General features: G+C 45.0%; 1 protein-coding gene across 1 annotated transcript in view; it reads right to left on the reverse strand.

Annotated features, from left to right (window-relative positions):
* Positions 1-25,528, reverse strand: part of GRM4 (glutamate metabotropic receptor 4) — a 297,558-nt gene that overhangs the window by 60,720 nt on the left and 211,310 nt on the right. The window contains exon 6 of the mRNA XM_028734059.2: positions 21,410-21,550. Coding sequence (XP_028589892.1) covers positions 21,410-21,550 — 141 coding nt within the window. The remainder of the gene's footprint in view (positions 1-21,409; positions 21,551-25,528) is intronic.

Raw genomic sequence — 25,528 nt, forward strand, 5'->3', positions numbered from 1 at the left:
ATGTATGCAAAAAATACCTGAGCAAATCTGTGCTGGTATATCTTTGTGCCCCATTGTGTGGGTCTAGGGGAGCTTAGGTATCAGCAGCCAGTCCCAATCTTCTTGATGTCTAGGGGTGTTTGGGACCAAATGAACACCATCTACAAGTCACATAAGGCACTTTCACAAGTGACACAGACAGAGCAATTCAAACCTGGTGGGGTGTGTGGAGTTGGTTTAGATGGAGATATCCCTCCACACAGCTGTCCTGCCTCAGCTAGTCTCTTACCAGTTGCTGAAGGGGTGAGCAAGTGGGAAGCCCACTGGTGGTGTCATGTCCTTCACTCAAACCCAACTTTCCGTTCCTGCCCAAGTCTTTAATGCATAGATCTGAATGATAGATAGGCTAAACAAGGGCTAAAGGCACAGCAAGTAAACTGCATGGCTACGCGTGAACTGAGGCATTGATCCAACAAGTGACATGCCTCCTGCCTCTTCCTTTTGAAGAGAGGTCTGGGAGGTGTTTCTGCTATGAGCAAGCAAGCAGGCATTTCAGTGAGTGTGCAGGACCTGTGAGGTTTATTTGTGCCAGTGCTTGCGTCTTTGTGTCCTGGGTGACAGAGCTGCCTCCTCAGCAGCATCTGGCTGACTCTCATATGCCTCCCCAAGATGAAATTCTATACTGGCAGGAATGACAGGAAGGACTAGCAGCTGTGGCAACAGCCCTTTTGAAGATGTCTGGTGGAACATCCCTCTGTCAACCCACTTGAGCCTTCCTCCGGATAAAGCCCTGAGCTGTCTGAACACTGGTCCCCTCCGCCAGCACCAATATTTCTTGAAGCACTAAGGCCTTCCCTTGGGTTGTCTAGTTCCAACTCCCTGACCTCTGCCCTCCCCCACTTCTTTGGGATCCCCACACACCCTCCAAGGTGGCTCCACAAGGTTCACAACTGGTGGGAAGCAGCAGGAAGCCCCAAGGGGAGAGGCTGAGCTGACCCAGGATCTGCTGGAAATCATGCCAGTCTCACTACCATTGTGTGATAATATCAGCCCCAATCATCTTGGCCCTCAACCTTTAGCCACGGTCACTGTGACTGACAGGGTTGACGCAAGGAGGGAGGGGGAGCTTTGATTGCGCCCTGAGAATATATATTTGTCAGCTTTTAAAACCTTGTGACTATGTTGAATGTGGCATGTAATATGAGAAGTTGCCGTTTTTAATTTGAAAGATAGCTCCTAGAAATGTAGCAATTTATTTCTCAGTGTGTCAGGGATATACCTTCTTTTTCCATTTCAGCGAAGAAAGCATGTTGACTGCACACTCTTTCCCACATGAACCACTAAAAAAAATCTGGACACCCCTCCAAGGAGGGGAGAATATTTTCTACAACAGGGAATAAGTCCACCTAATGTGGTCTACTGCAATGTCACTTTTGAAGACAGAATATCTCTCAGAAACTTCAACTGATCTAAAATGCAGCAGCCAGTTTATCAGCTGGGGTTCCCATTAGAACTCATGTAGCCCATGTTCTAAAACCAGTTTGTTTCTGGACCAAATTCAATGTGCTCATATTAATGTTAAAAGCCTAAGTGATTTAGGCCTCAAATATCTGAAAGATCCAGCTCCCTCCCTACAGACTCTCTCTGGTGTCCACTCTCAGAAGCTGGGGTGTGTGGCCCAGGGGTGGCTCCATGGCAACCCCATAGTCATGGAATTCCCAACCCACAGAGGTATGTCTGGCATCTGCACTATATGGATTTCAGAGAATGCTGAAGATGTAGCTCTTGGTTCTGGTAGGGTTGGCATATTTCAAAAAGTAAAAACCAGGACACCCCAAAGTTGTTGTTTTAATTCTTTTTCATACTGAATTTAACCTGGTGGTGAAGGGCAGGTAATAAATTTCAACCATGATGATGATGATATCCAGAAGGATGTTGCATGACACTGTGCATGCATCTCCCTCTCCCTTATCCCTCTTCTGTGCACAGTGAGAGAAGACGAAGAAACACAGAGATGCAGGAATGATACCCAGCAGCATTCCCATTCTCTGTCATTGTAACCTTCACTTCAGGATGGGAGCACCATGCTCAGCAGCTGATGTATCAGGCGGAAGAGACGCTACAACAAATTGATAGAGAACTGACCAACAAAAAAAGATTATATCAAGGAGGTAAATTTACAGCCCATCCTTCAAAGTTATAAAAATGCTCTTGGACTACACTGAGATTACTCATGTGAAACCCGTCAAGTTATCCTTTCTTTCCCATTATTGACAAGGACTATTAATCTTCTCCCTCAGCTCAGAGCCCTTCCCGCATTCGTCTCTCAATGAACAGACAAGCCACTCTGTCTTGTCAAGATAATTACATATTTTTAAAAGAAGGTTGTAATAGACTTTAGTCTTGAGCTAAAAACCTCTGGGAGTTTCCTCCCAGCATTTTGCTATGTGGGTCCTATCTGATCTACCATAAAAGTAGCTATTATTCAATAGCACCCAAAATGTGCATGTTGCCATTTCAGACACTGGTGCAGATGTGCTCTTGGGACTCTAAGCAATGAGAGTTGTACCCTATCCATGAACTTCATGTGACCTTCAAAATGGGCCATCTTAAATATGTTCACTGAAGCTGTGCATGACAGCACCAAGCACACCAAGCCCATAAAGTTAGATTAAATTATTGATTTGATTCCTTTATTTTCGACTTCCAAAAACAGTTCTATTTTCATTACAGGAAAAGGAAAAGGCACATTCTTGTCTCAGAGTCTCTGTTGAGATCTCACTAGAAGTGAGACCAACAAAAAGACTGAGAAAGTTAGGAAAGCAAAAGCCTCAATAATTCTGTCTTTCTCAAACTCTCATGTGGGGTCAAAATACATTGAACATCCTTCACAGCACAATAAATACTGCTTGGATTAGCTAGGAGCATTATCCTGAAATTTTCGGGCACAATCAGGAAAGGTCCATTTCTAGTAGAAGCTGCTATGACTGAAAACATAGCTATTAGTACTCATCTAAGTTTATACACTTCCGTTAAGAAATTCTTTCAGAATTACCGGTAAAAGCTGAAGTTTCACACTCACAATAAGATCAAGACCATAGCTAAGCCTTAAGGCAGGACTGGAACTGAATTTCAGGAATGGGAGAAAAGGATCAAGTTTCTCAGCTCTCTTTTTAATGCTTGAAAGTCTTGAATCAGAGCTGATTCTGTGATAATTGAGAAAAGGTGAAGGTGTAATTATTCCAGTGGATGAGCACTTGGCAGCTGGGCTCCTAGCAAGCTAGTTTATTGAAAGTAGGCCAACAACATCAAATATATGACACAGTTTGGAACCTAGTTCCTGAAAGGCAGCCCCAATATCAGATCTTGTACATGCTCATTGCTTTTCATCCTCTCCTCATCATGTTGCTAGGAAAATGCGTAATTTAGCAAGTGGGGCAGGATGTGTGTTTTATGGACTATGTTACACCTCTTCTGTGTTGCCTATTGGCTTCCAGGCCCAGTGTAAAGTACCTGAGCTCTGCATCAGTGGCATAGCGTGGGTTGCTGGTGCCTGGGTCAGGCAAGTCACTGAAACCACTCAAGTGCCCCTCATCAGAGCCACCAGGCTGCACTGTGCCACCTGTCCATGCAGGGGGGAGCCTGGACGGACAATGCAGCCCTTGGTGGCCAACGCCTGTGGAGAAGAACGCTGGGGCAGGCCTCCCTCTCTCCATGCCTGCTCACTGTGGGCCTGAAACTGCTCCGCCACCTTCGCCAGGGTGAGGTAGGGATCCCCACGGTAGCTGACAGGTGTGGGGGCACCTGGTTGCACCCCCTCAGAAATTTCGCTTCCGGGGCCTTGCCCCCTCCCCGGCCCCCATGCTATGCCACTGCTCTGCATACTTCCAAGCAGCCTTCCCTAACCTGTAGCCCTCCAGATGTTTTGGACTACAACTCTCACCAGTCCCAGGTTAGTGAAGGCTGCCTCGGAGACAGCCAGCTTTCCACCTCATTTTAAAATCTAACACGATGAATGAACTAGCACAGCAGTCACCCCTGCAACCTAAATGGTGCTGCAGGAGACTAAATGCATTTCTTGTGTCTTAGATTTCTTGCACCTCTGGTATAAAGACTAACATGCGGCTAGCTAGCTATTAAGATGCCAACTATAATATTCTGATTTGTGTTCTGTGGACATTCTTCTCTGAGCTGGACAGAGATCCCATATAGGGCAAAACAATTCTAATAATAATGAAAACCCTTCAGTGAAGACAGTGTTGGACATTCAGCTTAAGAAGACCCTGATCTTTTTTGAAGCCCCCTGGGGAAAATATAAATATTTTTTGAACTGTGGTCCTTTCCATTCTGCATTCCCTCCAAAATCCCTCCTCCCAGAAAATAAGGTCAATTGTATGAGCCTGATCCCTTCTGCTGCTGTTTTTGTAATCTGGACACAACACCCAAGCTCAAAATTTGCCCAAGAAGACTGATCTACCTTACTACATGCCTGATGCTGAGCAGTGGGTCCTCTCCTTTGAAGGGCCTATATGAAAAGCTTTTGGTGCATTTACTCCGAAAGCACCTGTTTTCTGATGCGCTGAAGCCGTCAGCCCCAACTCCTTTTCACAAGATGCCGATACCTACTTTAAAAATCTTTTAAAGGACAAGATTAGGTTGGAACCAGCAAACCACAGATCAGAAAACAGTCGTGCAGTGGCATGTTCCAGACAGGAACACAATGAATCTCTTTGAAACTCACAGTAGATTAGGACAGCATAGGGAATGTGACCCTGCTGATTATAATAGCAGGGCCGTGCATCGTTCTACCCATCTGATAATTAATTTTCAAGTACGCAACGAGTCTTGCCGGGCACCCCTCTGAGAATGAATGCAGCTATCTTTTCAAGCGCCGGATGAGAAAGGATTAGCATCAATTCCGATCACATCCCAGCTCTGGCTGCGGCTTTCGGCAGGAGTTAATCAAACTCACTCGCTATACCACTCTCTGGAGAGCTCAATTGATGGCCCCCCCGGACCACCAAGGGACTTCTGAACCATAACCTTCCCTGCCGTGAGTCACTTCAGGGAGTAATAAATGGCTGCAGACAGCAAACGAGCAATGTCTCAGGGCCAGGTCCAACAAAATATCTTGCATCCACTCAATGTCTTCCCTTAGATGCACTTTACTTCGGAATCTCCCACCCCTGTGGCTTGTTAAAGTATGATTGCACATACTGTTTCAAGCACTTTAAAGGACTACCCTGGAACGAGCTGAAAGGCCTTGGAAGAAGGGTTGTAGCTTAGTGGTAGAGCATCTGCCTTGAATGCAGAAGATCCCAGATTTTTGATTCCTTGGCATCTGCAGGTAGCACTGGGAGAGACCCCTGTGGGATACCCTGGAGAGCTGCTGCCAACCAATGTAGACAATCCAGGGCCAGATGGGCCAGTGAGTCTGACTCATGGTAAAGCAGCTTCCCATGCTTCTACAAGAACACATTATGATTAAATATTTTTGCACATAGGAATTTATGGGACTCATTTCAAAAATCATCCAGTGGATGCATAATGTTATAGCACAAGATCCCAAAGCATCACATAGCCATTTGGGTCAATGAGCCCTCCACTGATCCCCGTATGATCATCTCCCAATACTATGGAGGAGAGTATTGATCCAGTGTTTTGTGTGTGACTGGTGAAATGTTGGGGGAAGCCCTGCACTCCTGTCACAGACAACAAAGCTTTCTAATTACTATGCTTCCCATCAGCCCCAGCCTGCATGGCCAATGGTCAAAAAGGGCCATAGTCATAGTCCAAAACATACAGAGGACACCACGTTGGGGAAGGCTGCTGTATGAGGTTATAGGTACCAGACTCTCCAAATTCCTGGGTCCAGTAAATATCAAAATACAAGCCAAGCCAGTTTCCTGGAAATCGCTTGGGGTAGTGAGCCATCAGGACAAAGGGAAGGTGATAAGCGATTAGGGAAGCCAAAGAGAGGGGAACTCCCTCTGCTCAGAGTTAGAAGATAAAAGGAGAGTTTAAAGTAGAGTCTTGACTGGATGTGACCTCGGAGAGGAAATATTGCAGTATAGTAAAGGCGGCAAACTGGAGAGGAGGTCAGAGCACAATGGCTAATGTCTGTTTGAATCTAGGGCTGCAGTTATGGGAGACACCACCTATTGGGGTGTCAGTGATGTGAACCCCTCCATTGCAGGCTCAGGTTGTATATATGTATAAGTAAACCATATATCATAAAGGCACCACAACCAGTGCTGTGTCTCATTTCCAAACAGAAACACGAACCCTGGATAAGAGTGCCTGGAACCCCTGGAATCTCGGAGACTGGGGTGGTGTGCAACAGTGTGTATTCTAAAATGGCACCATCCACACACATGAGAATGGTATAGGCAGGCTTAGTGCCCTAAGGTTTGCAGAAGTATTCTTTTTGGAGGGAAACTCTGAAGAAGAGAAATAGCCCAGTGAGGACTGTGCATGCCCCCAGAGTACTTGTGTGGCAGTGGAAGGAGGAATTAAATGGAGGCGATGGCTGGCTAGAACTCCAAGCAGGTGCACTGCAACCCTGTGCTAAATTCCCCTGCATTTTCTACCAAAAAGAGAACCATTTGCTGATTGTTGGAGGCCTCCTTAAATGTATTTGCCTAGCACTTTGATGGCCTTGAGATGGCAAGCAAAATAATCCTGTGTTTACTAAGGTTTTTGGTGGGTTTTGGCTGCTGCCTTGGATTTTGTTTATTGTAACACTGCTTGTTCCCCTGACTTGCATGTGTTCATCCTTGTTTTGATATATCCTTGTATTTGTTTTAGCTTCATGAGTAAGCTGCCTTGGACAAAGTAATGGAAAGTGGATCAGTCAGTGAAGGAGCATCTGCTCCAATATTTTGTGTTCTCCTCCCACCCCCCTTTTATACTATGTCTTAAAAGATTGTGAGCCTGCAGGCAGGTGCTGCCTTATCCTGAACCGGCACACCCACCCAAAATCACTCATGAGCACCTGAAACAAAAACCTGGAGGTAAAATGAAAGGTAAAGGGACCCCTGACTATTAGGTCCAGTCGTGACCAACTCTGGGGTTGCGGTGCTCATCTCGCTTTAATGGCTGAGGGAGCCGGTGTATAGCTTCCGGGTCATGTGGCCAGCATGACTAAGCAGCTTCTGGCGAACCAGAGCAGCGCACGGAAACGCCGTTTACCTTCCCGCCGGAGCGGTACCTATTTATCTACTTGCACTTTGACGTGCTTTTGAACTGCTAGGTTGGCAGGAGCAGGGACCGAGCAACAGGAGCTCACCCCGTTGTGGGGATTTGAACCGCCAACCTTCTGATCAGCAAGCCCTAGGCTCTGTGGTTTAACCCGCGTCCTGTTCAAGGTAAAATACATTACCAAAAAAAAAAAAAAAAGATAAGATTGGTTGTGTTGGTCTCCTTTGTGGCACCACCTGGATAACAGACAAATGTATGTGGGGGGAAGGTTTATCAGATGGGGGGGGGCTAGACATCTCCACATCAGTTTGCTAATCCTTTCTTTTTAAGTCTCGTGAAAATTTGTCAGTATTTATGTTTCAAATTTCCCCTAATCTGCACGTTTCTATGCAATTTTGTCCCAAATCCTTGTGTTTGAAAGCAGTTTTCCCTAACATAATGCACTTGTGTACATTAATATATGCATTTTATGCACACTTATCCCTAACATATGCATTTTTGTACACATTACTTGGCTGGAGAGCTGCATTGCAAAATTCAGACAAGTGCAGATTTGCTAGGTTAGCCTTGAAATGCAAACTGAACCAAATTTCTCCCTCATCCTTAGAGCTTGTATGTGCACACACAAACAGCAAATGAGAGCATTAGCTAGATGGCAGGAATGGTTTTACACAGTGAGAGACACATATATTAAGAAAAAGGCTAAATGGGTTGGAAGAAGTGTTCTAGGTGAGCGCTTGCAAGGGGACAGATCAGAGAGATTGGTAAGGCTGAAACAACTTTTCTCTTGGTTGCTTGGGAAAGAATGAGGTTTGTAGTGCTGGAAGGAAAAGGTATAGATGGAGGGGGAGATGCAGAATAGAAATGTACGGGTACATAAGACAATGGGGGACACTCATCTCCTGTAGCTAGGAGAGGAGATAAATTCACCAGCACACGGCACTGATGAGGACATAACAGTTTGAAGATGTCCTAATTGTGTCCCGGGGCACAATGAGCCAGACAGCAGAGAGGAGTGACAATTGGGGAACCGACGCAGAGCTCCTCAAAGCACAGCAGTCACCCGTTACTACGGAGACGCACACTCTTTTTGTTTGCAGGTTGTAAACTGTAATTGAAATGAATTCTCAAGGTTGAAATAATCAGGTGAGGTAGCCCCCTTACTCCTGCTCCCCTCCAGAAAGAAAGGAATACAGACATAGTATTCACATGTTCAGATGCAGCCCTTTGCAGCAGCAGACTGTTGAAGCTGAGGGGAGGGGGGTTGTCAGTTAGTTTACAGAAATATTATCTGCTTACTGATTCAGGAAATCAGGAAACATTTCCCCAGTTCCTTCTTTCCCACTCACTCTGTCTCCCCTTCACTTTCACTCATTCATTTAGCTTGCATCACTGAATCCATTAGATCAAGCTTTCCACAGCCTGGTGCTTTCCAGACATTGGAGGACTCCAACTCCCATCAGCCCCAGCCATCTAATGACCTGGGATGGTGGGAGCTGTAGTCCCAAACATCTGGAGGCATCAGGCCAGAGAAGGTAGTAATAGATTATGGGAGGTGAGGCCACAGCTCAGAAGCACAACACACCCTTTTACATGAAGTTCCAGATTCTGCCTCTGTGGCATGTCCAGCTCAAAGGATTTCAGGCAGCGGTCCTTGAAGAGCTACTGCCAATTTGAGCTGACTATACTGACGAGAGGTATCAATGGCCAGATTTACTAGAAGGCAGCTCCATATTGATCATATGTCTGTAATTCAACCAGTCAGCATTCTCATGGGGTCTTCCCATGTTAGAAATAAATCCAATTTTTCACCTCCTATTTCACAAAGCCCATACCATATTATGTTGCCTGTCAAAAATGCTTGAAACAGCAGAGTTTGAAAAAGTTCACCACCATTTAGCATTCATCTCATTGGTCCGGAAATAGTTGTGGGTTGTATCTAACGAAGTTCTACTCAGAGTAGATATGCTGAAATTACTGTATCTTAATTAGCATGCCCATCCATTTCAATGGGTCTACTCTGAGTAAAATTAATGTTGGCTTCTACCTCTAGGCTGCAATACAAGTTCCCCATCTTATGTTCACCTCTGCAGGCTCAGCTAGCCTTCCACCATTGCAGACCTCCCTCTTCCCCTCACCAAATGTTCAGGCAGGTGGAAACCTCACCAATGGGGAAATCAAATTGACTTCATGCCTGTTTTGACAGGCTGGATGGTGATGCTGTCAATGAAGTAGAGAGGAATCAAAGAGAGGAAGGCTTGGAAGGGAAGATAAGCAGATCCATCATATATACATTGAGTTTGAGAAGGCAATGACGAGACATCTTATTACAATATCAGACAGGCGGAATAGAGGACGGTTCTTTCTTCATTCCCTTTACTGAGGAAGAAAGACGAAGGGATCCTCCAGATGACCTGTTTATTGAGCCTCCAGCCTCATTTGCTTGCACAAAGCTTATGTGGAGGTTAAATACTGTCTTTCTTGTGCATTCATTCTGATTTGTTTGCAGAGAAGCAATAAGAATTCATGCTGATTTGCTTTCATGATGTTTATGTATCTCCCTGTTAATCCAGCATCTCTCAAACTGTGTTCTATGGAACCCTGGGGCTCCACAAAATAGTCCAAGTGGTTCCACAATGAAAAAAGTTGTAATGGCAGACAAGCACACACAATGTCTAATTTCCATTGAGCTGCAGCCATGGAGATGAAATGCAAATACTCAAGCAATTGTCCTGGAAGTCCCTTCCCCTTCTTTCCTTCCATTGCCATATTTTCCAAGAATTAAATCAGAAGCAACCGGCAGGCTAGTGTGTGCAGGGCAGTGTTGCTTTCCTGGCTTTTCAATACTATACATTGCTGCTAATTGCCAAGAGCAGTGGAGAGCTGAGCAAAGTGTGGATTCATCAGCCAAACCAATCATATGCTCTTACACTGTTATGTGGAGGCAACCATATAGGTGCAATGGCACAATGCAAGCCCTTTTGAATGCTCATTTACCAGGAATGGTCCCCACCCTGACATAATCCATTACTCCAAGGGCTGGAAGAGAAGACAGCCATTGGCTTACCAATCTGGCTGTAACTATGATTGGACCTGAAGGCAGCAAGTCCACCTCTCCCTTATGCAAAGTTCCCATGAAGAACTTTGTAAAATAAAACAGGAGGATGCCTGAAATATCAGGTTGTTGATCACCTGCACTAAAAATAATATATGTACATGAAGGAAATGGGGACATCACAGCCTGTTCATATTATCACAGGAGATTTTTGTTTTTGTTTTTTAAACCAACCCTAAAGTTGGAACCGTTCTTCAGACTCAGCTTCACTGTGAGATTTGGAATTCAAAGTGCTAAAGGGAAACGCCAAAGGTGAGGCCCTTCCCCAGATTGACGCTGGATGGAGGAAGTAATTCTACAACCCTCTGGGAAGCAAAATCAACAGGCTCCATCTGGCTGCATTATTTATTTCAATCAATCTGCGCCACAATAAAATGCTATTCCCCCCCGTCTATTTGGTAAGCAAACATTTCTCAGACAAATGTGGAGATAATTTATTTGCTGACAAATTCGAATAATTTAAAGACACTCCTCGGATTGCTGAATTTCACCTGCCTCTGCAAAAAGAATGCTCTTAAAATATTCTCGCTTAATGCTACGTTATCATTAAGATGAAGTGATCAGCAGCTTGCAGCAACTGGTAATGGAGCCAGTGAGTTGCTCTGCAGCACCAGGGATTTCCAGAAGATGATAGCGCCAGTGTATTTCTTAATGAACAAGTTTCCCAATTTATGTACATGAAGACATAATGCACATATCGGTGTAAGCACATAACTCAAAAACTGGTGCTGCTATCATTATGAGGAAAGGGGGAAAGCAGAAAGAGACTGATGATCTGAGGTTTATGTTTCAGATCTATGCTGTGAACAACTTTAAAACTGGAGAGGAAGCATTTAGATATGAAACATAAGAGGAGGATAAAAAGGAGGGTGAAGGATATACATGCACAGGCTACAGGGAAATGATAAGTTAGAACCAAGGCCAGATGAAGGTGGTTTTGGCCCCTGGTGCAGTTCCCAAAATGGGAAGGGCAGGGCTGGCCCACACATGAGGTGAACTGAAGCTGCAGCCTTAGGTGGCATAATCCCACAGGGTGCCCTCCTGCTGAGCCTCATTACTGGGATGGCACAGTGGTGGTTTCCAGGGAGATCTCACTGGAAGCCACACCCATGTGACTCCAGTAAGTAAGGGGTGGGTAGTGGCAACTTCCCATTTCACCTCAGGCAGCAAAATAGGATGGGCAACCTTTGTGGAGAGAAGGAGGACTTTGCCCCCCCCAAAAGAATGCATGAAAGAAGGTCCAATGAAATACATCTTGGGATATCTTAAAAACTAACCAATTTATTATTCCACAAACTCTCGTGGACTACAGAAAATACTCTGAGCATGTGCAATTTCACAACTCTCAGCAAAACACAAACAAGGAGTTTGGAATAGGTAAATCTATGCCAGCTGATGTCCCTCATTCTGGCTCAGCTGGAGATATGCCAGTGTAAGTCCTCCATTCTGACTCAGCCTGGACTCTACCAATTCTCTTAGCTGAGGCCAGGGCAAGTCCTGGGAAAGGGGCATTCTGTGGGGAATGGTAGGAACATTGCCATAATGGAGCAGGGGGAGATTTACTTCTTTTCTAAACTCCATTCAGCTTAGTCATGTTTGGTGTAAGTCAAACCATTTTAAAGGCTTCCTCTCAAACCCCATGACAAGCTCAGGTCGGCTTAGTCAGCAGTAGCACAAATGGAATATGAGCTAAATACAGCTCTGCTTTTATTCAATGTTCTATATGCACCCATCAGCTACATGGCTGATGTGCAAGGCCCTGATCCTTAACTGTGCAGTCTTGACAGTCACGAAGACATGTGCTCCGACCTCTCAGCAGTCTTTTCAAATGTGCAAACGGTGACGCATAGCAGAAGGCAAAGAGAGAGAGAGAGAGAGAGAGAGAGTCCCCATCTTCTCTTTTTGCCTGTCTCTGAAAGGAAATAAGAAGCACACAATTTCCCTCTCTCAATGCCTGTAAGTAATAGGCCATTTTCCTGAGTTTGACGTTGGGCTCCACGTCTGATTTCACTCCTGAAAAAACAACATCCTTCACAGTAGCCTAGGAATGAGCCGTCACTAACCAGGCAGGTTATATGAGGACATGGAAAGTTGCAGCCATCTTGCTGGAAGTTTGGGGGGGATGGGGAAGAAGCTCTGCTGAACTACAAATAAATACCCATCACTTTCAACATTTTATTGGCAGACATGAGCATCTGAGTAGCAACACTCAAATTGTTCTTCTCAGCTACACAGAACCTTCTACGCTCCATCAAGTTGCAGCAGTGTACTGAATTCTCCTTCTTCAGGACTTGAGCCACTCTCCTTTTAGGAATCTCATGGTCTTCTGGCCTTATTCTTTACAAATTTTCCCACTTCCTTGTATCCATGTGTAGCTATACTTGCCAGTTTCATGCCTCTGATAAAGTGGGCTCAAGTCCACATGAGTTTATGCCACAATAAATGAGTGAGAATTTAAGGTGGCACAGCAGCCTCGCTGTTTTGGCTACAACAGGCTATCATGGCTACCCGTGATGGTAGGCTTCCCTTTGAGGCTAGTGCTCAAAAGAAGCTTGTTTCAAATTGTTGGCACCACAATGCCTTTTTAAATATCAGACATGGACTTGGAACTAACTTGAAGTTCATCACACAGAGAGCCAATTCCTCTGTCATGTTTAATGCTCAGGAGATGACAACTTGAAAGGGGCCTTGTGAGCATGTACATGGAAAAGCAGCAACTGAATGTATTATCTGTATCTTTTCCAAGGACAATCTCCAGGTTTTGTTGTTTCCTTTCTAGTCACTGAATTGGCAGCAGCTTCCACGATCAAATTCCAAGCATAATTATTTAAGCTTCCTTAATTGTGGAAGGTGAGGTCATTATGCATAATCCTCAATGGCCTTGGGAAACATGCATATCTTGAATGAATGCTGTATATTATTATCCAGGCAATACACACTGCTTACTACTGAATCAGAACAAACAGCAACCTGGTTTTCTGAGGGTTGCCATTCAGCGGTAAACAACAGGTTTTCCCGGGGAGAGTGGTGGGACAAACAAAACAAAACAAAACAAACCCCTACTCAGACCTGGACTTGGAAAACACAGGTCTGTGCCTGGAAAGCACAATGCTAAGGGAAGTCTGGATGAGCCCTTAGACTTGCATTCCATGTCAAAAATTATACTGCACCAGAAAGCACCAACCCTCTTTATTTCTATGATCATTGTTATATATTTGAATCAGAATCATTTTTCTAGATGCGCTGTAAATTTCTCAGAGTCCCTGGAAATTTTAACGGATGCCTGCCTCTATGGGCCATTTTGAGGCATCAAGAAATCAAATTAGGATAAACAGAAAGCAACACCTGTCCAGGAGTGTCTGTTTGGAAGCAGATGACTTGCATCCATGAAACACAGGACTTTGCTGCTCCCTGCTCAAAAGACTTTTATATATATTTGGAGACTGTTTTATATTTTCTTCCTTTGTCACATTTGCTTTCTCTCATCTCACCTCACCCTTGAACCTGCAAACCATTCCGAGATGCTGGCATCATGGAAGAGGAAGAGAGGGGGCACTAAGGAGTACCTCCACCTGCTCTGCTGAAAGACCAGCAACTTTTGTATCCTCCTCTCCTTGAAATATTTCCATTTCAGCTGGTCATTACAAGACTATATCACTTTTTTAAAAAGCTTTTCTTTTTCCACCTCCCTCCCAAAGCCTTTCCCCCTTTTCTATCATGCCTTTTAAATTGTAAGGTTGAGGGCAGGAATGGTTTTATCACTGATATTTGTAAGTCCCTCTGGGAAGCCCCCCCATCCCCACACATCTTTTTGTTAAAGAGCAGGATAAAAATGCTTTAACTAAATAAGAAATAACAAGAGAACCCAATAATGTCCAAATACATTCTGTAGTCACCCACAAGCTTGCTGCACAGGCAAATGACTTGGCGATGCTGCAACAGGTAACGGTGGTTTGGCTCCGTGGCACATCAGCCCAATGATGGAACAGGGATTCTTACAGCAGGCAGGAGGCAACCTACAGCCCCACCACGTCTCTGCCTGAAAGCCCAGACACCTTTATCTGTCTTTGCCCAGCGGGAGGCAAGCAGTAAATCTCTCCCATCTTTCAGTAAACATATCACCTCAACCACATGGCTGTCAAGAAGACAGATTCCCTGTGTGCCTTGTTTACTACTCTAATCCCTCCCAGTCAGTTTTAGTTGGAAATAGCAAAAAATACAGATGACCACATAATGACAGCAAAAATGGACCAGGGGCTGACACACACAGAAGCAACCCCACACCCTTGTAATTTATAGTCATTACAAGACAGGAAAGGACAGCGAAAGGAAAACACTTTTGCAGCATTGTAACAAAGATCCGTGGTCCTGACCTGTGCAAGTTCAGTGACCATAGCATTCATACTTACTCAGCTATTGGAGATTTGCCTTCTATAGCCCCAGGACTATCACCCTTGAGAAGTTACAGGGGCTCTTGCACCCAGCAGAGCCACTAGTGTTGATGCCTTCCTTGGGCTTCCTGGGCCAGGTGGCTGGGTGCACAAACCACCTTTCTAAATTTTGCACAATGCCCCAGGGCCACAATACTCATGGGCATTGTAGGACATGACAGGACAAAGCTGTCCAGTACTATTGAGAGATAGCCATGCACACAGGGCCAGGCAGCTGTGACCTGCCATTTATGGCATGACTGGCTGGGGCTGATGAGAGCTGTAGTCCAACATGAAATTGGACCCCAAACTGGAGAAGGTTGATGCAGAGCTTTTGGCAAATTACTGGAAATGCTATGTGGTCAATTGCTAAGTTGGACTGATACCTCCCTTGCAATGAATTTGTGAGTCATGTAAAGGGGAAAGTGCAAAGGATATGCTTGGTGCTTTTAACCTCTGCACTCCCGTGGGCTCAAAAGTGAGCAAATCCATTGCAGTGCACTGCTCATGAACAAGGTGCCTCTACCACAATCGCAGCTCCACACATTGTTTCCAGCTGACATGAAAGTGTAGATTCTGTGACTTAGAAGAACACAGGGTCTCAAAGCACAGAAACATAAGTAATGATTTTACATGCTTACATGAGCGGGAAGTGGATTTGTGAGTATTATTTGGAGAGGTGAAGCTAGTCCTGCTCAGTGCATGACCAATGTGAATCGTAGCAGAGAAGACTGGATACCCAGGGAGAATGGAGAGGGGTTCATTTCTACTCCCACCCTCTCTGATTTTAATAAAACTGTGCCTCTGATGTGAAATGACAGAAGCCCTGGTGCTGGGCACCTCTTGCCTGAAGCACCAATTAAAATATTTCACTCCATAAAAATACATAGCCTCGTGTACAATACAGTGCAAAATTGTTGTTAAAGGGAGAAGGGAAAACCCCCCAGAGAAACTGGCTGCCATGTAAATGATACAAAGTCTTCAAGCCAGGAGTACAGAAAGTGACTGGGACCTCTCCTTTATCTTTGTGTTGTCACATCCACTCACCCTCCTCACCAGACACTGTGCCTCTGTGGAATTCATGGGTGCCACAATTGCTCAGAGGAGAGTACAGAAAGAAGAACAGGGACAGAGCAACATACCTAGACCCAGAACCGTTGCCCCTGCTTCTTCGTCTCTTTTTCTCTTGCTCAGGGTATGTTCAGATGATGCTGTCGCTACTTAGCAGCCTGCCCTGCATTGCTTCTAACTGCATGGAGAAGAAGACTTCAGGCCCAGAAGCTATGAGCCTTGTAACACTTCTTTCTTTGTCCTCCATGCCCATGTTCCTGTTTCCCCTACACAAGTGGTACTGCAACACGATGTTGCACTACGGAGTGCCTCTGTTGCAATGTGGAGGGCTTCTGTTCAGGGCTCCATCCACCAAGCCATGCCTTTTGCCAGGATACTCCATTACATTACTCCCCACCCCACTGCCTGTTTTCTAGTCTAACTCCCCCCTCATCCCCCCCAAAAGGAAAAACCAATCAGTGTGCTGGAGCAACTGAGCATGTTCAGTCTTCATTAGACTGGTTTGAAAACACCGAGTTTGTTTCAGCAGTTTTCTGGCACTTCTGCAGACCTTGAGGTTCCCCAAAGTCTACAGATATCTCGTTCTTCTGTGTAGATAGGGCCATTTTGAAGACACAAAAGATTGGCACTTGGAGACTGTGTTTGTGATGAAGATACTGGGTGAATAGTCTGCACAACAGCACCGCACAGATAGGATTCTGTTGTACAAGCAGAAACTTGCATACACAGATTTAAGAGATCTTATAGCAAAGAATACCAAGGCAGTGGTGAGAGTATGGGACAGAAGCTGGGATGGAAGGATTCAATCGGAGGGCAGCCAGCCAGATATGTAACAGAAAGAATATGTTTGTATTCAGCACTTATAAACAGAAGGCTCAAAATGATAGTAGACTTGAAGAAAGATGCATCCATGCCTTCAGAATAAACTAGTACTAATCCCTTTATTCTGTCTATCTATTTAATTGGCAATTTTCATCCTGCCCTTGGTTCAGTGCAATCAATGCTGTTTCCGTTCCACTTCAGATCAGCTTCCACTAAAACCTATACGTTTTGTCTCACTATCCTCTATGGCCAAAAAATAGGCAATTAATTTCAATGCATTTCGGTGGAAAGGAAACAGCAAAAACAATGCAGTAAATAACATAATTATGCCACTGTGCACTGGAAAAAAATATATAGTAAATACTGCTTATATTTGCTTGCGTGATTTCTGTTCCTGACCTCTGATGAACATTGCAGGAATTTCTGCTCGCATTTCCAACAGGATTCTCTGACATCTCTAATATGAGCACCAACAAAAGAAAAAAGTATGGACTGTAGAGCAAAGCTCAACTTCTATGACTCTCATGTCTTTTGGTCTAGCTCTAGTGGATGGGGAAAAGGCAGTGTGGTGTGGTGGTTAGTTTGTCATACTAGGACCTTGGAGTCCAGAGTTCAAATCCCCACATGGTCATGCAGCACACTATGTAACTATAGCCTGGATAGCTCAGTTGGTTAGAGCATGGTGCTGATAACACCAAGGTTACAGGTTCGATTCCCATATGGGACAGCTATGTATTCCTGCATTGCAGGGGTTGGACTAGATGATCCTCAGGGTTTCTTCCCACTCTACAGTTCTATGACCTTGGGCCAGTCACTGCCTCTCAGCCTAATCTACCTCACAGGGTTGTTGTGGGAGAGAACCATGTATGCCACTTTGATCTCACTGGATAAAAAGGTAGGATGTGAACATGATGGATGGATGGATGGATGGATGGATGGATGGATGGATGGATGGATGGATGGATGCTCCATTGTGCATCTTGACAATACAGGCACATAGGAAGTGGCCTTATACCAACCAAGCCAGACCACTGGGTCCATCTAGCATAGTACTGTCCACACCAAGAGACAACAGCTCTCTCAATTTTCAGATGGGGGACATTCCCAGCCCTACCTCAAGATGCCAGAGACTCAGCCCAGGACCTTCTGTTTACTAAGCAGATGCAGTACTACTGAGCTACAACCATTCAAGGGAGTTTAAGCATGTACCTGTGACACCATTCTTGGTGTGCTCAAACACACACACACACACACACACACACACACACACACACACACACACAGAGTTACAGGTAGGTAGTTGTGTTGGTCTGTTTGGCCATTTACCAAACTTAAAACCATGGAGAGAACTGGTCTGAAGAGACACATTGGATTCTTATCTCATTATACATGATAAAGCCATTTTTCACCTTCTCACCCCTTGCTTTTTCCTGTAAGACTAATTGCAGTTGTTAACAGTCGTCAACAGGTTTACCACACCTATCAGCCAATCACCCATCCCCACCACCCTTCTGAGTAATACCCCTCCCCACCCTCTCACTATATATAAGGGTCTGGTGACTTCTCTTTCAGTGTATCTGAAGAAGTGTGCATGCACACGAAAGCTCATGCCAATAACAAACTTAGTTGGTCTCTAAGGTGCTACTGGAAGAAATTTTTAAAATTTTGTTTTGACAGAGAGAGAGAGAGAGAGCGCTACATGCCTTCTATTCCTATTGTTGCTTTTATGCAGATCCAGCATACTGAACATGCCAACATTCCCAGCTGAGGGCAAAGCACTAAACACAGAGTTGGTACCAAGCAGAGGGAGCTGGAGAGCTTCCCGACTGTCAGTTCCTGTTTCAGAGAAGAATCAAAGGCAGCAACATGGCAATAAGGATAGAAAGTGGGCTGATCTGAGAGGCTGTAAGAGGAAACCAAATGAAAGATTTCTAAAGCAGTCCCGAGTAACATGAATGCCTTGAATATTTTATATAATCACCGAATGGGGGCTGGGGAGACAGTGCCATGGCACAGGATCACTACCCAGCACACAGCTCTATAACCTGCCGAAATGGATTTTCAAACAAATCATTTTTAAATGTGTGTTCTCAGGGGAGGAGAAAAAGGGGCGGAGTGGGGGGGTGGAGAGAATACAGAGGGAAGAGTTACTGAGATAGATACGGCTGATGCCGTGATGGGGTAATGGAAATTTACGAGCAAACGAGGAGAGAATTAGTGTGGCGTAGAGAAGGGACGGATGGTAAATAATTCAACAGGAAATGAATGTGTGGTTGGAGGTGCATGTGGAGAGACAGCAAGGCAGAGGAGAGAGGCACCCAAGGGGGCTTCGGAATGTGCCCCGTGGGTCATGAGATAAATGTGGGGTTGGCATTATTTAATGATCACAAAGAAGGCAAGGCATTTAGCTGCCTCGTTTGCTCATTTCTGTCATACCCTGTCAGGGAACTGCCATCGGAAGGACAGGAGGTGCAAAGGCTCCCTCAGGTTGAAAGAGACGGAGCAGCTGAAGAGGGAACCAGTAGGGGGCGAGCAGGAACTTCCAGGGAAAGTGAGTCGGAGGGGTGGCTCAGAGACGTTTCCAGCGAAAACAGTGGAGAGGTCTCAGGACCTCCTATAGGGACACCCACGCCTCGCCGGAAACTGTCACGCAGAGAGTCCAGAAGACGTGTTTCCGTGAAAGAGCTTTTATGTTGGAAACGTTTCCGAAAGCAACCACTTTCGGATTCTACTAGCGATTGACGCAGCCATGCCGGAGGGGCTCCGTCACAGGCAGAGGTTTGAAAACCTGATCAAACTCTGAGGGACTTGCATTTTACGCACAAGCAGCTCATCATCCCACCACATACCCCTTCAGGGCTTTCAGCACCCACTTTTGATTCCTGAGTCACGGCTCCTGGGCTTATATGCCAAAGAGGCGTAATCCCCCCCAAACGTGCTTCTGTTCCACCATCCCTGATGTCAAACAGTTCTGCCAATGCACATGATCTATAACCCTGCCTTTGTGCTAAACAAGACCCACATACAGGGCCGGCCCTACTGTTAGGCAGAATGAGGTGACTGCTTCAGACGGCAGGTGCCAGGATGCAGGGGTGGCAGTCCCCAGACATTCCCCTTGAACCTTCTGGCTGTAGCCTTCTGCGCAGAGCTCTATGTGCCATGGAGACTGTCCTGCACCCTCAAAGTTTCCCTGTGGCTCTCAGGTGTGGTGCAGGACATAGGGACGTAGGAAGCTGCCTTCTACTGACCCTATCTAGCTCAGTATTGTCTACACTGATTGGCAGCAGCTGCCTTGGGTTTCAAACAGGAAGTCTTTCCCAGTCCTACTTGGAGATGTCAGGGATTGAACCAGAGACCTTCTGCATGCAAAACAGATGCTCTGCTGTTGAGCCATGGCCTTTACAGTGCACAGCCTGACTGCTAGTTCTAAAGGAGGATTTAGCTGCCACTTCAGTCAGGTTCTGGATGTGAAATTTGCTGCCTAAGGCAGCAAAATGTCTTGAGCTGGCCCTGCCCACACAGCCACCTCAATCTTCTTCTGAGGCAATCCTTTTCTTCCTCTCCTCCTTCCTCTCCTGCTGACGCACGGCAATTCTTCCTCCCCCAGAACATCCCTGACTACTGCAGACCCTGCCACTTTCCCGACACTGAAAAAACAATCTCAGTAAAGGATAGCAATAATGATATAGTGCTTTCAGATGTCCAATGAAAGTTCAAAGGTCTGTAGCGATCTCTTGCAGAGCACTTTAGGAAATTAGGCCGAGGACCACATAAAATTAGGTTGAAGATCCTCCCATGGATTTAGGAGCCATAGGATGACTACCCTTGTTTTATAGCAGACCTGTAGCAGTTCAGTACTATTATCTGCATATTGCAGGTCAAGGGGAAGGCTAAGGTTGAGAGAAAGTCACATACCTGGTGAGTTCCTGGTGGTGGTGGGGATTAAAAGCAGGGAGAGGTGTCCTGATTCATAATTCACTCATTTATTTATTTTCTCAAGTTTATATCCCACCCTTTCTTCCGAAGGAGCCCAGGGCAGCAAATCACTATGACTCAGTCACTATGGTATACTAGCTCTCAGTGTTTCCACCCTGAACCCCATCTCAGTGTACCATCATTCCAGCCAACTTTGCTCCAGACAGGGCCGGATTTAGGTTTGATGAGGCCCTAAGCTGCTGAAGGTAATGGGGCCCTTTATATGTTCAGCTGTCCTTTGTCAACAACAAATTGTCCCTGGTTTTTGTGTTGAATATATGCTATACGGTAATTTATGAACCTAATAGGTATCTAAAGCCATTGGCACATGTTGCCATGCAACCAGTCCATGCAGAATGTAGGCACCCTATATATAGAAATGAGCAAACCAGTGATATTTTAGGGAGCAGGCTAGCAGGCGGGGCCCATTACTTACATCACAGGAGCCTACACAACACAAAACACTGTTGCTGTATGTAGGTTTTATTTTATTTGGTTTTCATCTTATATTTTGGAAATGTACATCCAGGGGTTTTTTCCCTTTAAATTTTTTTGGGGGGCCCAAGAGAGTGGGGCCCTAAGCTATAGCCTGTTTAGCTTATATGTAAATCCGGCAGTGTCTCCAGCTCATTCCCACATCTCTAGAAATTTACATCAAGATTTATCTCTCTCTCACGTCATGGCACTAGACGTCATGGATGATCTGATAGTGTGTTCTCTTGTTACAAGCTTAGGAATGGGATTTGGTAACAACATCCTAGCCTGGTTCATCCACACACACCCTCCACGCCCCTCCCATCTGCCCACAGCCTCTTACTTGTGCACTTCTTGAAGGCGCTGCCTTTCTTGAGAGCATGACGGCTCAGCTTGCAGTGGAAGTTGTCCTCCCAAAATTCAGCAAACCAAATGTTACGACGGTTATTGTCCAGGGTCCTGCTGGAGAAATAGCGATCAAAACCTAAGAGGAAAAAGAAGAGAGGTGATAGAAACATGAGGAAGGTCTTGCAATCAAAACATATGAGACCTGGTGCAGCTGTAAAAGGAAGTCTGCCACTTTCAGTGTCTACAAAGGTGAAAGGGGCTTTTAAGCTATTGAAATCAAGTGTTCGGAAATGAATAGATAAGGAAAGGGTGGATATTTGTTGTAGAACAAGTGCTCTTCATGCTTGCAAATTTTGGTGGCGTCAAAATGCCAGTCTGTTTTTTCCACCTCATTTAATATGGATTTTCCCTGTATTTAATCTGCTAAATTAAATAAAACCTGTTGCCAACAAACCATTTATGATAACTCGTTGAGCGGCTGCAATATTGAGTCTCCATCTGGAAGTACCCACAGAGATTCAAGGTACTGATGGCCTAAGTGGTTTATTTCCTGTTCACCTGCATGTGCTCATTCATAAGTCCATGCTGCCCTATTTCTGCAGTAATCTGTGAATCTTTAATTTAGAAAACCACATGAAAAATTCATATTTAAATTCACATTTTCTCATAAAATATGCATTTCTAAATATATTTTCTTTCAAAGTACACATTTCTAAATGCATTTTAGCCTAACTATGCATTTTATGGACATTTTGGTATTTTTAAAAAAACCAAGAACTGCATTGCAAAATTCAGAAAAGTAATGATGCTCCAATCTATGCATCAGTCCAGGAGGTGGGGATCAGGTCTGTTTATATTGGAATGTACAAGAACAACTTCTTCAAACACTGAGGACCTTTATAATCCTTCAGATGAATATCCAGTCCAATGATGCACAGGTTGAATGCTCAATTCAATATATAGATATATATATCTGGAGAGGGCAGTGATTCTGAGTCACAGCTCCAATGCTCAGAGCAGGATTTTCACTGTTTCAGTGCCATCACATTTTTATAACCAGGTAAGCCCGTTTGGGCATTCACCCCACTACTTATAATTACCATCATGAAAAGGGGTTAGCAAAGATAAAGTCCATTGACCCTGTGACAGACACCCTCACTTAAGCACCTTCTGAGAGTCCTCACTCCTGGGTTAGACTCTTGGACTAGCAATGGGGACACAGGTTCAAATCTTCACTTGGCCATGATCCTAGCCAGTCACAAACACTCAGCCTAATCCACCCCATAGGGTCGTTCTGAAAACAAAATGGTAAGGGGGACCATATATACCCCCAGTGTAAATAAAATAATAATAATAAAATAATAATAATAATAATAAATAATAATAATAATAATAATAATAATAATAATAATAATAATAATAATAATTTTAAAAAATTATTTATACCCCGCCCATCTGGCTGGATTTCCACAGCCACTCTGGGTGGCTTCCAACAGAACACTAAAAACAGAATAAAACATCAAACATTAAAAACTTCCATTAAAAAATAAATAAATGCAAAATTATTTAACCAATAAAGCAATTGGGAGGGGAACAGACCTGCACAAATGAGAAAGCAAGCAGAAAAGCAGAAGTGTTAGTAACTCACAGTGCCCTAAGCTGAAATTGGTATACATTTAAAAGGCAAGTTAGTCGCTTATAGCAATTGTTAAAGCAATTGTCCATTAGCTCCTCCACCAGCTTTGATCTTAAACCAAAACAAACAAGTTGAGGTTTCTGCACTCACAAACCCAGGTGCACATGAGTTTCACAGCCTCAGGTCTAGCAAAGACTAACAGGCAGCCTGGAAAACACCTCTTTTTAAGGGAAAACAAGTGTGCGTGTGATGGGTGTGCCCCGATCCTGTCACTCTTGAAAACTGTTCTGCTCTGAGCCAATCTCCTGCAAGTTCCCACGATAGTAAAGTCTTAATTAACCATGCATATTTTAGTCACGCAGAACACAAACCTAATTTCCTTGGCATAAGTGGATGTCAGAGGGGGGTAAGGAAGAGACAGGAAAGATGGCGGCTTTGTATCTCTCTCCCTGGGGTTCCATCTGGTGTAGCCTTATTAATTGAATGGATCCTTTAATAGGCTTGGGGCACTTGACAGCTCTTTCCTTTCTAATGAATGACACCTCTACAAATGAAACTTTGGCCGTGAGCTAAATGTGGATGCACTTTGGTCAAGTATACGAAAAACTGTGCTAATAACTAGCTGAGAACTCAATAATAGGGTAGCTTGTGAGTATGCGCAAACCTCACAGGACACTCTTGCAATCTCTGGCTCTAACCTTCTGCCCCACCACCACCACCCGCACTGGATTCAGTGGTCTCAGTCATAAAGATTTTTTGCCATGCCTTTACGGTTTACCTCAGGGGTGGGGAACCTCAGGGCTAGAGGCTGAATTCAGCTCTCCAGGTCTCTCTACCTGGCCCTCAGAATTCTCCCAAGACTGTATCCCACACTTGGGCTGCTTCATACCCCAAGTGTTTCTCCCTGACTGGAATGTGTCCTTGAGGAAGAGAAGAGTATAGGTTGCTACTAGTCACAATGGCTATGCTCTGCCTCCACAGTTGGAGGGCTTCTGAATACCAATTGGTGGAAACCACAGAAGAGGGCTCTTGGGCTCAAATCCTGCTTTCTGGTTTCCCACAGACATCTGGATGGTCACTGTGAGAACAGGTTGCTGGGCTAAGTGGGCCATTGCCTGATGCAGCAGGTGGTTCTTATGATCTTAACTCCAATAATGGTTCTTGGTTTTCTAGATAAATGACAGAGAGGGCTGTGAGAGTGTGTACAGAAACTAATCTACTAGACTAGTCTACTGGACATTTGTGGTTCCACCGCCTTTTGCCTATGGTTCCACCCACCACTGACTCGTGGTGCTTGAAACACCCTTGTCCAGAAGGGAATACAGAAGGGAAAGGGCTCCCAGCCCCTGATATAACAATGTTTGCAGGCCTTTTCCTGAAGCAGCTTACAGGATCTTTTGAATTGGTAGGATTTGCATTTTGAGTTCTGTGAGCAACCTGCATAAATTGATCAAAGAATATTGTGACACCTGGAAGACTAAGAAATCTCTTGTCAAGATGCTGACCGACAAGGAAAGTCCAGAGGAGAGAATGAACTCTATTGTCAAAAATACGCTTACAAGTTAGGGAAAGGCATGTCCATCAGACCCATGTCTCTCAGCTGCTCCTAGATGTGCAACAAATGAGGCAGCTGCTGCAACAGAGAGGCCCTGACCCCAACTTATGTATCTCCCCCACCTGAGCTGCACATAAGCAGGCAAAGTCTCCACTTGCATACAACTTTCTGCTCCTCCCACTTCTGGTCCTGAGAGACAGTGAAGAGGTGCAACAGGAGGAGGAAGTGTGGCAGCCATTGATTCTACATGAGCCTCACCTGTCTCTAGCTCCTCCTGCACTTGTTCTTCACTCTTCAATCCTGCAGTTTCTTCTGCCTCTGCCTCTTGCCTCCTGGTTGTTACAGGTTCCCCTGGATCACTGATCCCTTCTTCCAAGCCAGTCTCTAACCCCGCTTCTCTGAGTGTGCATTGTCCATTCCTCAGTTTCCAGCCAGTCCCTGTCCAGCTTTTGTGGACTCAAGCCACTGAATCCCTTTCATCTTTTTAGGAAGACCATAGGCTTTCAAAGAACACCTTGCTGGTGCAGATCGTGCCAATGGTGTCTGTGTATGTGCCAGCACACACATAAATCAAACTGATGCAAAACACTGCAAGTCTGGATTAATCTAGTGAGTTCCAGTAGCCAAAGCCCACACAAGGAAAGCAATGAGGCCTTCCCCCCACCCTCGCATCTACTCGTGCCCTCCACTCTCAAATTGGCTCAGGTAGGGTGCAGGGATCAGGAGAACACCCAGAACAGCATGCAGGGGGATGAAATTTTTTTTGGGGGGGGGGTTTGCTCCATCTAGCAAATTCATGCCAATGGAACTATTCCTCCCTCAGAAAAAAATATTATGCCTTTCTAAAAATATTCTTTTTCAAACTCATGAAGATGGTGAATTTCAGTCCTTGTCTGAAGAGTATTTGGCAAAAATGCCCCCCA

This window comes from Podarcis muralis, chromosome 5 (genome assembly GCF_964188315.1).
Source record: "Podarcis muralis chromosome 5, rPodMur119.hap1.1, whole genome shotgun sequence".
Classification (NCBI taxonomy): domain Eukaryota; kingdom Metazoa; phylum Chordata; class Lepidosauria; order Squamata; family Lacertidae; genus Podarcis; species Podarcis muralis.